The following is a 17,446-nucleotide window of genomic DNA, read 5'->3' as shown; positions in this document are numbered from 1 at the left end:
ATATCATTATTTATTATTTGACACTTTTCAAAGAATGCGTATGGTTGCCAGTGGTGTATGTGTGTATGTGTATATCTATCTGTCTTCAAGCCCGATGACCGCTGGGTTGGGCTCCAGCACCCCCACCCCCCCACCCCCACGCGACCCTGAGGGAGAAGCGGATTAGAAAATGTGTGTGTGTGTATGTGTGTGTGTGTTTATTTGTGTTTATCTGTCTGTCTGCCCTGCGATGGACTGGTGACCTGTCCAGGGTGTATCCTGCCTTCTACCCAATGACCACTGGGATAGGCTCCAGAGACCTTGATGGAGAAGTGGCTTAGAAAATGTGTGTGTGTATAATAAAGTGTCCGGTGGGTGTATTTGTATTAGCCACACAGAACTGAGAGCACTCATACACTGAGCTTTCAGCATACATATTTTTAAAGAAGTTTCATGAAATCTTCTTGTTTTTGGTAAAATAATTGCAGTAAACCTGAGAGCCCTCCAGTTCGCTTTCTTTTGATCAGCCTTTCAATGATTTCCTGAAATAGCATCATTTGATCTGCACAGCCTTTTTATCGCTTAATCTATGCAATGATAAGTCTGAACCACTGGTCATTCCTATTAGTCACGCAGCTTAGAATTATACTAATAACACCCATGTAGCTTATATTCTCCTAGTGTTAAGCAGACGTAATAAATTCTAACAGAAAGAGGGCACTTCTTTCGTGCTTTCTGTGGAAATCTCTACATTTCTTGTCTATGATTGATACAAAAGAGGCTGATGTGCTGTGCATTGCAGGTTTGACATCATTCTTCTTTTCACAGCTGCTTCATTTAGAGTTAATTAAGATATGCAAGGTACTGCAGCAGGTCAAGGTTCCTTCTTAAAATACAAATGAACTGGATGCAAGACTCAAATAAATGAAAGATGCTGGGTTCAGTGCCTCTGCTGATGAGAAGTCATTCTTATCAAGATTTCTGGTGTCTAATGGTCTATTTTAGGTAGCTTCATCTTTTCTGCTTGACATGCACTTTAATTCAAGAGTGGAGAGACACAAACAGTTGTGTTATTTTTAACATACTTGATAAATCAGCTTCATTGCAAAATGAGTCTCTGTGATTTGCTTCTGGTAGTGGTGCATTTAGGCATGACCCAATCTCTGCATGGTGAGTGCTTGCACGTCTGTGTGCCTCTTTGGGGTCAGTTTTAGTAAGCTTGTACCAAAGAGCAGTTGTTCCATTAGGGCATGGTGGGTTACTGTAGAGAGCAGACTTATTTCTGCATGAGAGCACATTCATATGCCCCCCACAGAAATTCTCGGCCCACTACACTCTGCTGCTCCGCAGGCAGAAAAAAAGGGCATTATCATACACAAACTGTGCATATGATTATTCACCACTGGACTGGAGAATAAGTGGCACATCCTGAGCCATAAACATTTACAACAGGTCTCCACACGGGACATGATATTAACTTTTGTGGACTGTAAACTTTCATTACCTCTCTTCCGTCAGAGGGTCTTTACTGTCATTCCTCTATATGACTGGCATATGTTGGAGCGAATTGTTCTTTAGTGAGGACAAAAAGAGCACATGAGCACTGTTATGGTCCTTTTCATGTTATTAATACTGTTGTAAGCAAACTTGCATCTCTGAAATGGTAGCTTAAGTAGAAAGAAAACTATTCTTTAAAGGGAAACTCTCGATGAAATGAAAAATGTAATCTAAACATTTTTGTAAACCTGCCTACATGAATCTTGTATGAGATTTTCTGGTTTGAAGGCTAGAAAAATGCCTCTGATGATGTATCTAGGGGGAATTCTTGAAATTTGGTGGGGATTTTTGTGGGTAGGCTGTTTAAAATGTTTTGTAGTTTTTGCTGGCTAGAGATTGCAAAAGGCAGGGAGATTGAAAAGTTGAAAGCAAAAGTTTGCTCAAATTTGAATGTTTTGACAAAACTATAATGTTTTGTCCACTACAGGGAACAAACTTAAATATGGCATTTCTCTGCAAATTCTAACAAAATATAAAGTATAAATTGTACCATGACATTTGCACAGGCCACATTGTATGCTTTATTTTATATATGTTAACCTCTTAAATGGCCAGAGCTCATTCCCAAAGCTTTATTACGCACTTCTGGAGCCTAAGAATAGCTCAACCAGTCCCTGTAGTTACTGAACATTAAGCCTTAGTATATAATAGGCCTGGGATTTTAAAGAGTAACTATGCAGTAATTATGCATAGTAAAAACAGTAATTATGCATGAAAATATTACATGTAAGCACCTTAGACAAGCGCATTGTGCTCCTTGTAGAAGGTATGTTGGCTTATTTTCACACCATTGTTTGATCAGAAGCTCCCAAATGTTTGTACACTACTATAGCTAACATTATGGCTAGAATATCTTACTGCAACTGTAAAACTGTAGAAACTTCATCTTCATCATCATCATCATTTCAACAGTGAGAATGGTTCAAATGAAAGAAACGACTTGTCAGATGAGGAGGACAAGCTAGAACCTAAAGCAGCAATGTAGCTACTCGACTATCTAGATATCTTACCTCAGTTAGGCTTCATTTCTCTGGCTAAAAGGTGAGAAGGTAAGAATTATACTATTTCTAGCTTGGTTGTATTTATTAGCCTTGTCAGTGCCTCGGCTAGCAGTCAGGATTGGTAGACACCACAAGGATTCAAAATTGTTGTGAATGGGTACAAGTGTGAGAACGCAGATGAACGAAAACCTGAAAACAGTATAAAATTGTGAATTCTGGTAAACTGATGAGTTACTGTCCAGTTAAAATAATAGGCATTACATCACTGATAAATTTAATGTAAATTTATCAAGGTTTTGATAAAGTTTCAATACTGTGCTGCTGTCACACTGTGTGGTGCTGATGTGGGAAGAGGTGGATAGATAGATAGATAGATAGATAGATAGATAGATAGATAGATAGATAGATAGATAGATAGATAGATAGATAGATAGATAGATAGATAGATAGATAGATTTTCTTATGACAGCAACATCACTTAGGTTTTTATGGTTTTTATGTATAAGAGAGAAATGATGAAGCTGTGTAATATGTCCTGTATGTCCACATTGCGCTTTATAAGCTGTTGGTGACTCTGTGCTCCCTTAACTAGATTCATAAATTCATAATCAATGAAGTTTTACTGTCATTTCATGAGCTTTCTACTTGGTCAGTTAAGTGCTGCATAGACAGATTTGTTAAAGCGCTGAATGTTGTGATACATAGAAATGGACACACATTATTGATCACATGGCTGAGCATTATGAATTATAAGCCAATGTTGGACAATACTGAAACATGAGTTGCTGTTAAATTCCTAAACAAGAGGTCATTTGTGGTATGTGCAGACCTTCAAAGTGTTCACAGACAGGGGTGAGAAAGCATAACATCATATATCGGATGATTCTACTGAATCATACTCTACAAGCTACCACCAAGAGTCATCTTTCATGCTTTCTTCATAGCTCAGCTCTTAGAGTGCATAGTCTTGGACATGCATGATGAGATCAAGTAAGACTGGCCCACTTTTACTGGTGACAATTTCTCTGGCTCCCTTGCAGGTGCGTCCCAGATATGGCAATATGCGTTAACACTGGCTATGATCTCACTGTCACTATGTACACTATATCAGTGCACTGTACACTGGCAAGGAAATTCATAGATACTGTTTATTAGTCACACCTCCAACATAAACGGATCCAGGAGTAATGCAGTGGCAGGTGAGAGCCAGAGGTTTTGCATTCAAATGAAATATTTCAGTGCTGTTTTGCACTCACTGCCTCAGTCACCACTGCTCAATTTGTAGTATAAATGTACTTCTAGAGTCAACCTTAAATCAAAACTTTTTTCAAAAAAGTTATCCACTTAACATTGTTTGTTTGCTGTAGCAGGATTGTTAACATATTTAGAAAATAAACCAAACATTAATTTGAGCAAGAGTGTTAAAACTTCTCCCTACGACGGTACCATCAAGAGAAACGCTCAGGTCCCTCTGAGACCCTCCCTGGTACCATGTAGAGTACCTAGGGGCATGTGTACAGTTGGGCTGGAATCAACTGCCGATCTAGTGAAAACCCAGGAAAACTCACATGCTATTTTTGAGCATCCAAAGTTTTTTTTGTCATAGTTAATTTTGTCAATGCTCATCAAAACATGGACTGCCTTCCTGCTGGCCATTTTGAAGGTGTGAGTGTGCTTAGACAGCACTCCTTCACACATGAGGTGCAGACGTGGTTAAGTGAACTGCTAGACCTGCTCTCAGCTATCTAAGTAAAACTGTTCCTACCGTTTCTCTGGTTCTTATAAGCATCATTAGTAGTCATGCATAGTCTACCAATTCAGTTTTCACGTCTTGCAAGCTCACACTTGGTGGCCGCTGGTTTAGTCAGCTATCTAGCCAGCTCTAGACTAGCTATAGCCAATTTGTTGTCGCTGCAGTTATGGATAGGTGGCTCATTCAGAACAGGCCTTGGACGAAATACAAAAATCAGATGCAGTAACTGTTAGGTACTTATAAGTGAAGTTTTGGGGGGAGCATGGCTGAAACCCCTCCTTCTTCCAATCTAAAGCCCTATATCTGTGAGGAAGTGTTTGCATTCCTTTTGTCCCCTCCTCTCATTCTTGCTTATATACCCTGTTTAGGAAAAGCACATTTTTTTGTCGTTGCCCACCCAAATAATTCAGTCCAATCAAAAACGACGTCCTAGCAACACCTTTGTGTTTCCCTCAGAAATACATCACAGTATGGAACAAAAAAGGCACTACTCTTTCAAAGATTCATACTAACTTTAATAATTTCTGCAATTTCCCCTGGGATCAATAAAGGAATCTGAATCTGAATAAAAAGGTTCCTAAACTGATCTTGGTGTGGACGTATGGTTAATTGTTATTTTTGACATTACACTGAAGGTCTTTAAACTTATTTGCATTTGCACATCTAATCTACAAAATTGACCCTTAACAGAACCATCTGCTGAAAGGTTCTTCTGAGGCAGTGGTCATCAACGCTTCTCTTGGAGATCTACTTTCCTGCAGAGTTTAGTTCCAGCCTGCATTTGACATCCTTCCCATTTCTAATCTAACAATGATGCATCTGATTCAACCAATCACAGAAGTTAATTAGCAGGAACAGGTGTTACAGACTGCAGTTGGAACAAGACTCTGCAAGAAGGATCTCCAGGGCCAGGGTCGATTACCTCGGTTTTATGACACTGCACCAAATAACCCCTTTTTGGCACCTTTAATAGTCTAAACTAGGACAAAATAAAATGTCAGTATCTGGCAAAAATATTTCCTTTGTTCCTAAACAGCAGCATCTCTTCATCTAACACTGAGCAAACTCATAATTACTTTATTAAATATTTTCAGCTTGAACAGTTTTGTTGTTGAAACTTACACAATTATATTAAGACTAGAAAAGTGACCGTGATAGTAAAAAGTAAGAAGAACAGATGAGAAACACAGTCAGTTGATTTATGTCCCATGAAGGCAGCAGTGTTCTCTAGAATGGCGATGATAAATGGGGCTGCTGGATCGGGTTATCAAAGTAGATCCAGCCTGTCGACTACTGTAGAATACAATCCTGGAAGTCTCTTATTGCTGCAGACAGTTAGCACCTAAAAAAAGAAACTCCTCAACATGGCACATGATCACCATCAACTACACTATGAAACGCCTCATGGCTATTTCTCTTATTCCTGCTGTTCACCACAGATTTGTTATTATGCATACTGTGTGGTTGAATCTACGGATTTCTGTTTTTTTGTTGTTCTTCCTTGTTGCAATGGGTTAAGAAATGGTACAGAATATTGACAAAAATGATGTAATATATGTCCAAAAGTATCCAAACACCCTTTCTAATTAGTGAATTCAGCTGCACACATTGCTGATATAGGCATTATATAATCACGCATTCAATCTGGGAGCACACAGCTTGTATAATCTCCATTGAAAAGCACTGTCAGTGGAGTGGGTTATAAAGTAGCAACACACAAGACATCATGTGTAATGCTAAGTGTCAGCTAGAGGGGTATAGCCCTTTAGCACTGGGCTGGGGAGCAGTGGACCAGTATTTTCTGGGATGATGGAGCTCCATCCAATACCTACAGATTGAGTTGGAGTGATCCAGAACTGATCATCCAACATCGTTATCTGACCGCTCTAATGCTCTTGTGGCTGAATACAACAAATCCTCACAGTAATGTTCCAACACCTTTTGTGAAGCCTTCCTAAAACAGTAGCGCAGTAAAGGAGGGAAAAACTCCCTGTTAAAAGACCCATATCATGGAAAACTGACTTTTCCTTGCATTTAAAAAAAAGACTTTGATGTAGAAATCTAAACAATGATAATGTTTCAAAACATACCATTCACTTCTCAGTCCATATATATGGACACTCAGTGGCAAAAATGGCCCGTTCTGAATTTAGAGTTGTGATGTCACAAAAATAAACACATTTGCATACATCTGCCTTTTCAGCATACAGCAGTTTAGCTCCACCCATTCATGCAGAATGTTTCAGCTCACACTGCTTATTTTAAGAGGCACAATACAGGGCAGCCAGTCAGAACAGAGCTCATTTACATACAAGAGCATTAAAAGCTTGGTAACAAAAAACAGCCTGTTCAATTTTAAAAGAGAGGCTGGAAAATCATGTAAAAATAAATCCTGACTGTTTTAGGTCAGTTCTCCCTGTGTCTGCGTGGGTTTCCTCCGGGTTCTCTGGTTTCCTCCCACAGTTCAAAGACATGCAGTCAGGCCGTTTGGACAAGCTAAATTGCCCCTAGGTGTGAGTGAATGTATCTGTCTGTCTGTCTGCCTTTCACCCAATGACAGCTGGGATAGGCTCCAGCACCCCTCGTGACCCAGAAGGAGAAGCGGCTTAGATGGTGTGTGCGTGTTTTAGGTCTTAACACTACACAATCTTATATAAGACCTCAGAGGAAAATACAAAATGCAGATATGGGCCCTTTAATACCCTTGATTTCACCATAACTTTAGATGAGTAGGTGTCTACAAACATTTGGACATATACTATTTGGACAGCATTAATGCTTAAAATACTCAGTTTCCTAACGCATTCTGTAGCTCGTCTCAGGTTCTGCCAGGTATTTAGCATTTCGATCCATCAGCCGTGTCTGAATCTTGTGCTTTCTTCAGCTCTTCTCTGCCCTTTTCAGTCTGGTAATAGTCTGACTCAATCCACCCGGGAACTTCAGACAGCGTCACAAAGATGTTCCCATCCACCTCAGTCACCTTGTGTACTCGCTGCTTTATGCCTTTGGAATACCAGCGAGGCTGCGGGTTTTTTTCTCTAGGATTAGAGGCCTTGTACAGCCCCTCGCCCTCCTCCAGACTGATCTTGTACTTGTGCTTTGGACACACGATACACAGCTTGCTGTCAAATTCCTGCATCAAAAAATAACAATCAAAGAAACTTTCAGTGACAAAAAAGGGTGGAAACAGGAATATTCTGTAAGTGCTCAGTTCAGCTGTGGTGTTATACATCAATCGATATCACTGCTTTTTGCAAAGTGCTTTCTAGCGTTATTAGAACCCCGGATGTTTGTAAGGCTCAGCTAGAATGATTCATCTTTATATTGCATTTGGCTGACTGATGCTTAACATCATACTTGAAAAGTCAAAAAATGTTTCTTGTGTTAAAGGGGTGGGCAATATGGAGATATATTATTGTTATCATGATCTTTTCAGAACATATTATCGATATCATCAGTAGTTCTAGATTACCTTTAAACTAATATCTTATCACTCTGAATTTTACTCACCTTTTAAAAACTAAAGATGTGTAGCACACAGCACATAAACAGTATTGAAGTTTAAACTGTAGCATCATTCAGCAGCCCATACAGTCCATTTACGGAAACTAAGCTGCAAAAACGGCCTGTTTTGGATTCATTGCTTTTGTAATATCAAAAAACCAGCACATTTCTTCATCTCTAGCTGTTTAGTCTCACCTACTCAGGCTGAAGTTATAAGGAGTGTTTCAGTCTAGACCCCTTTTGGAATAAAGAATAATACAGGGCAGCCAATCAGAACAGAGTTCATTTACATATATTATTCTTAAAGGCACAGTAACAAACACAGCCTGTTCAATTCCAAGGGCTACACTGAGGCTGGAAATGGCTATGTATAAATTAAATAACTGATTTGGTACATTAAGCTACACAAATGTCAGGCTGTTGACTTCCTCAGGGTAAAAACTAATGCAAGACAAATACATGATATTCGCCCGTTAACAGGATTTTGTTTAAAATTGTCTTTTCTTAACAAACTTAACAAAACAGACTTAACAAAACCCCTTTTTCAAATTTGGCACAGCTGTGTTGCTGGTGCACTATGTCCAATCTAAGTTTTTCTTAAAGCTCAGAAAAACAAAATATTGTGATTCATACAGGCGTATGCAAAAGTTTGAGCGCACCAAGCCTAATTATATGTTTTCTTGATTTTTGAAGAGAAAATAGGTTAACACACCATACACACAGAACTACACATATTAATACACAATTATTGTTTATTTCCTAAGTAACATAATAAAACATAATATAATAAAATAGCATAATAAAACAAAACATAAAATGTAGCCTGTGCTAAATGTTCAGCTTATTTTTCTGTTTTTCCAATATGTCAAACTCAGTAAATAAAGAGAAAGTCTGCACTAAAATGAGCAGAGAAATATGTTGTTTTACTTTTACATGTTTGTTCGGATATGTTGACTTATTTTTACTTAGAAAATGAACAAAAAGTGTCATTTGACCAGGGGTGTTAAAACTTGTGTACAACTGCATTGTGTATTATGCAAATCTTCAAGATTCATGATGTTTCATTTTTTTTGTCATATTGCCCACCTCATCTTATATGACACCCAATATGAAAGAGCATTTTAGCCATTGAGTATTCTCACTCCATTTGTTTTGGGAGTTAAAGGCAATAAATGGTGCTCACCTCAATATCACCATTTAACAAAGATCCACCTGCATCTGTTGAAAATAAATTGTATTAGTACATTAGTGTCATTTTTGTTCTTCAGGCTCATTTTTGATTGTTGACACGCCTGATACACTAGTCTCACACAGCCAGACACTGTGCCTCTCCTCCAGAGCCTTCCAACATCTGACATTCTTCACCTAAAAGCTGCACATCTTGCACAGAGAAATCACACAGCTTTACTCAAATATGCAAATCCAGGGGCTTTGGATGAATCTTGTTTCCCACCTCAGTTCTGAGGCCTGGGCTTCACGGTGTGATCCACAAGTTCAACCATTAGTCAGTATGATGAAAAAGCGACACACTGGCCATCTGAATAGCTAGACTTATCATTTATTTAGATTCCTCAGTTTGAAGGGCTCTCACTGAAAGAGAGTCCTTGAGAGGGACGTTGCTGATACACCAGCTTACAAACATCTCAGCTCAAGCAAATCAAATGGAAGACTGCGGCTTTGTCTCCATCTGTTGGTGAAATCAAGTTACAGGATAAAGCGAGAGAAAATGAGAGCAATCCAATTCATCACTTAAACCAAAATTAGATAAAACCCCAAAACTTCGCAGGTTACTCACGATAGCAGTGCTGGTCCATGGCATAAAAGGTCCCCTGGTGATGAATGATGATGAGGTCCCTCTCCCCCACAGTGACGTTGGTGCGTTTGGCCTCAATGAGGTCCGTCTTCTTCCCCAAAAGGAAAGACCTGTCGGATACTCCATTTTCTTCTGTGGCCATGGTGAGCAGGGCGTCTGTCACAGCACATGTTAGGAACATTTTGCCCAGTTTATCATGAAATGACAGGCTAAGGTACATATGGCCTAATTCATTAATAAAGCTGATTGTTGAATCATCTCCAGAAATGTAATTCATTTTCATTTTGTTGGCTCTTTTCTGGATTTCATCTCATTTTTTTCATTTGCATTCATGACTGTCAGGTTATAGGTTATCCTTACCTATACATATGTATACACACACACACACACACACACACACATACATATATATATATATATATATATATATATATATATATATATATATATATATATATATATAGAGAGAGAGAGAGAGAGAGAGAGAGAGAGAGAGAGAGAGAGAGAGAGAGAGGTAGAGAGAGAGAGAGCTGTTGTCGGAACAAAACCTTGTATCTCCAAAAGGGTAACTTTACAGTAGAAGGAAAAAAAAACAACTTTACTTCTAATGTATGATAAGATAAGATAAGATAAGATAAGATAAGATAAGATAAGATAATCCTTTATTAGTCCCACAGCAGTGAAATTCACAGTATTACAGCAGCAGAGTAATAGAGTAAGGCACTCAGTAATAGAAACGGGAAACAGTATAAACATTATAAATAATAAAAATTTAAAGTTAAATCTATTTACTATTTAAAACTATTTACAAAAAAATAAGAATAAGAATAAAAAATAGTCAAATGGAACCAGACTTTTTTTCCAATTAATTTTGAGCCATTTCTTTTGGTCGTTTGTCATGAAATTTACATGAAATTTACAATTTGTAAAGAGTAACAGGCATTTTCAAATTATGTCAAAAACTGAAAAATGAACAGAGATACGAGGTTTTCTTCTGACAACAACTATATATATATATATATATATATATATATATATATATATATATATATATATATATATATATATATATGTGTGTGTATAAGTCTTACAATGGGTTACACATGGGTTCAAAGGGTGCTTTAACAGAGAAATAGCAGAGGGTAATTGAATGTTGAAGCTCATTGCAAGCTGAAAGCAGTTTGTTATTTATCATAATATTTTACAGGTAATAAGGGTTTATAAATGGATTATGACAACAGTAAGTCAGTATAAGGACACAACCTCAGTGATGACATCAAATTTCTTATGACAAATTAAGCGATCAAAGCTTGATTTTTAGCCATATGATCAATTTGTTTGTTACCAGAGTTTGATCACTTTAAGTGGGTCCTCTTTGAGTGGCCTTCTGTGTGAGTCTACCATAACACAGGTGCATTAAATATATTTAAAAATAAATTATCTTAACATTTCTGTCCAACAAACTACATTTAATATGTAAATGAAAAACGCTACAGAACTTGTTCAGATTGGTCAAAAGTGAAACATTCGGTTAGTTCATCCAAGATATAACTATATCTCCTTTATGATGATAGGTATGTAAATTTGAATTGACAAAGTTAGTTCAATGTGACCAAAAGACTAAACTGAAAGGGGAATTCCACCACTTTTTCAAAATGTCAGAGTATGTCTGTCCTTGAAATGTAAACAGAATCATTCAAAGTGGTTTGATGTAAAATGGTGCACTGTAGATAAATTACAAACTCTGATTTCTTTTCAGTGGTGGTGATAGGAACCCGGGGTCAAAATTGATTTATCCATTTATTTAGAGCCATTTATTTATTATCCCAAACCACAAGTGAACCCACAGGTGCCGTCTGAGTTTTATTTATTTAATATTGATCATGCTAAAATAATCATACATCTTAAAAATTTCTTTGGCTTACCACTTCCTGCATGTACGCCTCCACTATTAGTAGACTAAAATAAATGGCTTACAGTACATTTTAGGCCAAAGCATTATCGTAAAACAATGTCATCAGGCAGCATATATCTAACCATTTTATGTAAAAGCTTTCTGTGAGGGAGCTTCTAGAGCCGTTAAACTCTTAAAGACGTCTGGTTCCCATCACCACCACTATGAACAGTTCTGACTCTGCAATTTTCTCTAGAATGGAGCATTTCACACCAAACCACTCCGAGTGACTCAACCATTTAACCATTTAGAACTTTTGAAAACTTGGTGGAGATCCCCTTTATGTCGTCGGTTATAGGATAAAGACAACATATGAATCAAAGAAAACGTAGCATTTCAGATATGAGCATTAAAGTATTAGTTAGACAAGGTTAACATGAGTCTTTACCTCTGAATAGGCAGCAGTCTGTCCTCAGCCTGGTGCTCTAGAGCCTGATGAGTGAAAGTGGGCCCTCAGGAGGTTCAGTGGTCTTTTATCTGGGCTGCAGGCTGCAGAGCGGTTGCTGCTATCAGACCTGCAAATCGGGCTCTGACGTTATCGCACTGCAACACCCAGAAACAACTAATTCAGCAACTTCAGCCAATCTAACTGTCGTTTCCTCATCGCTCCACTTGCATGTCACACATAAACAACCAGAAAACACGAACGTCTTGCGTCTCTCCTCCTAGTTTTTTTACTCCTCTTGCTCCGCTGATTTAAATTTCATTGAATTCACCGATTTGTGGTAAAAACGTATTTCAATGCTGCGGCGTTGACGTCACAGCCCCCGTCAACCAATCGGAAGGCGGCTCTCACAGCGGCTGCGCAGTACGCGTTTCAGAAAGCGGAACTCTTAGGCGGAGATAAACATGTGCAAAATCTAGAGATATTTATCCTCTTTTATAAAGAAAATACATTAGTCGGCAGTTTCTTGTTCAGTTCTGACGTAAGTAGATCATCTTCTTTGCAAACCAGCCGTAACAGTGCGTGATAAATGGATTAAACTCGTTTTGCTACCGAAATAGTAACTGATAGGAATCCCTGCGCTGCATCCCGAATGGGAGGAATATCTTCAGTGCTTCCCAGAGGTTTTTAAGGATATTTGCGGATAATCGATGAGAAGCGCTCTGTAAATCCTCTCCTCTGTGCTCTCTGCAGTTGCCAGGTGTCTAGGAGGCCAGGTCACTCAGCCGGCCTGTCATTAGGGCATGACTTTCGAGGGGTTCGTTAGGATTTAAAGGGAAACTCCATCGATTTTTCAAATAAATCCACATAATTAAATGGTTGAGGCGTAAACAGAGTCATTCCGAGTGGTTTGGTGTGAAATGCTCCGCTCTAGAGAAACGTGCAGAGTCAGGGGTGTTCACAGTAGTGGTGATGGGAACCAGACGTCTGACGAGTTTATTGCCTGTGAAAGCTCCCTCACAAAGAGCGATTATATGAAATGGTCAGAAATGTGCTGCCTGCTGTCTGACACAAATTTTATGATAAAGTTTTGGCTTAAAGTGTATTTTAATCCATTTATTTTAACGCATTCGTGACAGGCATACAGGTTGGTGTAGTGTATTGGCAAGACTCCTAACACCACCTTGGCCTAACTGTGTAAAAATGATCAAATTGTACAGTCGCTCTGGATAAGAGCGTCTGCAAAATGCCATATATGTAAATGCGTACATGCAGGGCATGATAAGGCAAACAGTCCCAAATGGAAACCTTTTTTCCCCTTATTTATGGCTGTTTTTCCATCATCAGCATTAAGATTAATTAAGATTAAGAGACCCTTATTAGTCCCACAATGGGGAAATTTCAACTCCGCATTTAACCCATCCTTGAAGTGAAACACCACATACACACTAGTGAGCGCACACACACTAGGGGGCAGTGAGCACACTTGCCCAGAGCGGTGGGCAGCCCAATCCGCAGCACCCGGGGAGCAGTTGGGGGTTAGGTGTCTTGCTCAAGGACACCTCAGTCATGTGCTGTCGGCTACGTGTAGGTTCACTTGTGGTTTTGATAGTGAGTAAAATGGCTATATCTGTGTTGTAGACATTGGACTTCATTCACCAACCGTTCTTATGAGGAAATTTCTTTTTAAAACCCACTTACACGGTTTTCACGAGGATTCTGACATTCACCATTTTCAATTTGTTCTTGGTTAAGAACATAATCTGCACACACTCAAGAGCACAAAGGTACGAGCAATTCTGCGATTTAAGAATACGTCATGACCTTCCTCAAGAACAAATTTTAGAAAGAACTTATGAAGATATTGGTGAATAAGGCCTAATATGACCTCTTGTTCCCATCACCACCACTGTGAAAAAAAATCTCTAGTCTCTATGATGAACCATTTCACATTAAACCACTCTGAATGTTTACATCTCAAGGCCTGAGTTACTTATTTAAAACATTGGTGGAATTCCCCTTTAAAATGTTTATGTATTAGTAGATGTCAAATGTAGATCCCCACTGACTGTACTGATATAAATATGTGCACTGTAAGTTTGCCCAAAACAGACTGCACTATAAAATGGAGCCAGTCATACTTTGCCATATTTGTTTATATGGCTCAAGAAACACAGATGCGCTTATATCTCACCCAAATGTAGGTTAACATATTGTTCTTATGAATTGTTCAGTTTTTAGTGATATATCTAATAAGATAATGACTTATTAATCTCTCTTCTAACATAATGTCTTTCTTGTGATTTATTTTTTTAATAAATCATCTGATTAATTTAAGAAAATAATAAAGCACAGAAACAGTCTGGATTAGGCTTAAATGGGTGAGAAATGGTTACTTTTGAGAACTTATATGATTATGAACAGAACATGTCTAAAGTTTTGCCACCTACTTTTTAAGCCCACCATCTAAATCATTTCTAATATAAACACAGAAAGAATAGTTTATATGATGATTAAATACGCATTTAAATTAAAAATGCTTTTTAAATGCTGTTTTGTGATGAGTATTTCAGTGTTTTATGTATTGCCCAAAATATCCACTCTGCTTTTGGCTGTGTGACCACTAACTTCAGCCACTAGCTCAGAAAACATATTTTTTCAAATGTGAAGAAACATCTAAATCTTAGGTAATTTAAGTACTTCATGTAGGTAAGTAATTTACTGATGAATTAATTACTTTATAGTATCTCATAATAATTAAATAATTGTTTTGGCTCAAACCCCTCAGTATCAGACACAAACCTGTTTGCTGGATGAGGCCTGTGGTATTTTCTGAGCACTCCATATTTTAAAATATTCCACAATAAAAGTGCAAATAGGCTTAGAGTATGTAGGCTTATTAGTGTTAGGACTTGTTCTCAAGGTGAAAGACTTTGTATTGTAAAACATGCAGTTTTCATAGCCAAAAGAACTTATAAACCTACCAAAACAAGAACTGTCACTAACGGAGGTGGTTAACATATTACCTGCATTAACAGGGACTGACAGTACAGTGATGATACATGGATGGCAAAGTAAGGACTGTAATGTTGTGTTGTTTCCCCAGATAATGGCATTGCGGGCATGTGGATTTATAATATTTCGGCGTCTGGCACGGTGTCCTCCTCCTGACAGCATTGAGTACCTTCTCTTGCAAACCTCCTATGGAGAACATCATTGGACTCCTCCCAAAGGTGCAGCTCAACCCCTGCTCTCGGTTGTCTGTGTCATGTTAACTAGTCTTTGTGCCAAGCCAACCGCATGGCTGTCTTACTGTTCTCTGTCTGCCCTATAGGTCATGTTGACCCTGGTGAGGATGACCTGACCACAGCATGGAGGGAGACGCAGGAGGAGGCTGGTTTGGGTAAAGAGCACCTGCGTATAGTTGATGGGTTTCTGCAGAGACTGCATTACAAAGTGCGGGGTAGGGAGAAAGAGGTCCTCTATTGGCTGGCTGAGTTGCGTGATCCCAGCATAAATGTCTCCCTGTCAGAGGAGCATCAAGACTACCGCTGGGCCAAACTTGAGGAAGCATGCAGGCTTGCAAAGTACAAAGATCTACAGGACACTCTTAAAGGTGTACAGCACTTTCTGGAGAAAGGAGAGGGAAAACAGTGATGCTGGGTCCACATTACTGTATTAGAACATGAATGATATAGTCACTGGACTGTCTGTATTAATTAAAATCTTTGCCCTTCATTAGGCTAATGGAGAAAAGAAACTCCCATACAACATGAATTATGTCACTATCTATCATTTGCATGTCAATATAGAAGTGTGGGACTAAACAGGTGGTGTAATGTGGTCCTCTGGTGTAATGTGAATGGGATCTTAAAGGGAATTCCACTGATTTTTTGATAATTCAGCATAATTAAATCATTCAGATGTAAACAACATCATTCAAAGAGGCTTAATGTGTAACATTACATTGTCAAGAAGTGTACTAACCTTAATCCACCACTTTACAGTGTGGATAAAGGAACACAAGAGCACAAATGTAGCCATTTTATTTACTATACGAAACAACTAATGAACCTACGTACCTATACCATTTGTTAATAAAGATAGGAATTTGGGACTATTTTGCCTTATAATACCCTGAGCGTTTAAGGCAAAGTAGTCCCCCATGAATATTCAGTCATGAATGGATTTTAAAAATACATTTTAGATCAAAATTTTATCTCAGAACTATCATAGAACAATTGCTTCCTTGAGGTAGCCTATCATCAACCACTTTAAACAAATTTAGGTTTCTCTGTTAATATTTTAACGACTGAATTCTGCAGAAATGTTGTCAGAATTGGCAGAATTCCCTTCTGGTACCATTCCCAATGGAACCATTTTAACTCATTTAAATGTTCATTATGGGTGATTCTTCTTTTAGGCATGGGCACAACACTACTATATTACTCTGTATTTTTTCAGGTTTTAACCTTTTGGTGAGCAACTTATCAATCCCCAAGATCCTCTGGTCCTTATCAGTTGATTATGGTGTTGGTATTGTGTCAGAAAGAGATTCTTATGTATATATCAAAGGACATGTAACACAGTCATTAACATCTCGCTTTCATCTATTTAGCATAGACAAATCAAAGTGGAGGCAGCGGGTAATAAACCTCTCCGAAAGGGGTTTCCTGGAGCTTTCCTGTACTGGATAATATACTGTTAATAAACGCAAAGCAAATCTGTTCATGCCTTACAGATCATGTCAAATTTAGAAAGAACAAAATGCACAAAACTGTATAAATTGAGCTGATAGCTTATGTTCTAAAAGCATTGTTACACCATTTGTGTTGTTAAGTTTATTTCATGGGTTCTCAGATCTTCGTGAGCAGCCTAATTTTTTGCTAGTTTCAACTGAGAAAGTAGTTGACTGACTTAAAAGGGAAAAAAACGCAGTTACCACTTTACAATAAGATTATCCTTATATAGCATTTATGAATAGTTTAAAATTGTTATTAAAGGGTATTAATTTGGCCATAAACACAAAAATCACTAATGAGAAATTATAACAAAAGGCCAACATGATCAGTTATATCTCATGAACAGTAATATCTGATGAAGTTGACAGGTCTAATGCTGACTGCTGGAGAAGTCCAAGATAAGTAACCACCAGCTTCTAAGCTTGAACAGTATAGATACATATTTGGTAAGCAAGAAGTCACTGTTGCCTTTTTATTTGTGTGTTGTAATTGCTTATTAAGATGTTTATGACCTAATAACCATTATAAACTAAACCATTCTTAAACCCTTTATAAGGTAGTCTTATAGTAAAGTGGCACTCAAATGAATATGGAAGCCATGATGAAGATGAGTAGCAATTTTAAATGGGTGGCCTAGGGATTTAATTGCAGAGGAGGATGTACTATTACTCCTATACAAACGCACAGGAATGTACTGTAATGAGATCAAACAAGCAATGTCTTAAATGGCCATGCTGGGCAGTCTTCATATTAAAATG

The 17,446-nt window shown here is 38.1% G+C and overlaps 2 protein-coding genes across 4 annotated transcripts; one reads left to right on the top strand and one right to left on the bottom strand.

The window, feature by feature from the left end:
• Positions 1 to 6,798: 6,798 nt before the first annotated feature.
• On the bottom strand, positions 6,799 to 12,642 carry rfesd (Rieske (Fe-S) domain containing). Of its 3 annotated transcripts, none has more exons than XM_037545977.1 (5): positions 12,559 to 12,642; positions 11,950 to 12,104; positions 9,590 to 9,763; positions 8,978 to 9,012; positions 6,799 to 7,423 (listed from the first exon to the last, which is right to left on the bottom strand). In XM_037545977.1, the coding sequence occupies exons 3-5, from the start codon at positions 9,747 to 9,749 to the stop codon at positions 7,127 to 7,129; spliced, it is 492 nt and encodes a 163-aa protein (XP_037401874.1). In that variant the 5' UTR covers positions 9,750 to 9,763; positions 11,950 to 12,104; positions 12,559 to 12,642; the 3' UTR covers positions 6,799 to 7,126. The 3 variants fall into 3 exon arrangements, with proteins under 3 accessions (XP_037401874.1, XP_017542083.1, XP_037401873.1); XM_017686594.2 differs by lacking the exon at positions 12,559 to 12,642 and adding an exon at positions 12,210 to 12,248; XM_037545976.1 differs by lacking the exons at positions 11,950 to 12,104; positions 12,559 to 12,642 and having other exon boundaries at positions 9,590 to 9,788.
• Positions 12,349 to 16,673, top strand: nudt2 (nudix (nucleoside diphosphate linked moiety X)-type motif 2). The gene is made up of 3 exons (XM_017686595.2): positions 12,349 to 12,487; positions 15,053 to 15,179; positions 15,281 to 16,673. Exons 2-3 carry the CDS (start codon positions 15,056 to 15,058, stop codon positions 15,601 to 15,603), a joined length of 447 nt encoding a protein of 148 aa, XP_017542084.1. The 5' UTR covers positions 12,349 to 12,487; positions 15,053 to 15,055; the 3' UTR covers positions 15,604 to 16,673.
• The last annotated feature ends 773 nt before the right edge of the window (positions 16,674 to 17,446 follow it).

This window comes from Pygocentrus nattereri, chromosome 16, assembly GCF_015220715.1.
Source record: "Pygocentrus nattereri isolate fPygNat1 chromosome 16, fPygNat1.pri, whole genome shotgun sequence".
NCBI lineage: Eukaryota > Metazoa > Chordata > Actinopteri > Characiformes > Serrasalmidae > Pygocentrus > Pygocentrus nattereri.
This window is presented reverse-complemented; position numbering and strand designations above follow the sequence as displayed.

Bases quoted from the DNA above. Each gene is read 5' to 3' on its own strand.
- rfesd (XM_037545976.1), bottom strand. From the start codon at position 9,788: ATGTTCCTAACATGTGCTGTGACAGACGCCCTGCTCACCATGGCCACA. The intron at 9,013-9,589 runs GTGAGTAACCTG...TATTTTCAACAG, and splicing joins CATGGACCAGCACTGCTATC to ATGCAGGTGGATCTTTGTTA. The intron at 7,424-8,977 runs GTGAGCACCATT...TTTTTGATGCAG, and splicing joins TGTTAAATGGTGATATTGAG to GAATTTGACAGCAAGCTGTG.
- nudt2 (XM_017686595.2), top strand. From the start codon at position 15,056: ATGGCATTGCGGGCATGTGGATTTATAATATTTCGGCGTCTGGCACGG. The intron at 15,180-15,280 runs GTGCAGCTCAAC...TCTGCCCTATAG, and splicing joins TCATTGGACTCCTCCCAAAG to GTCATGTTGACCCTGGTGAG.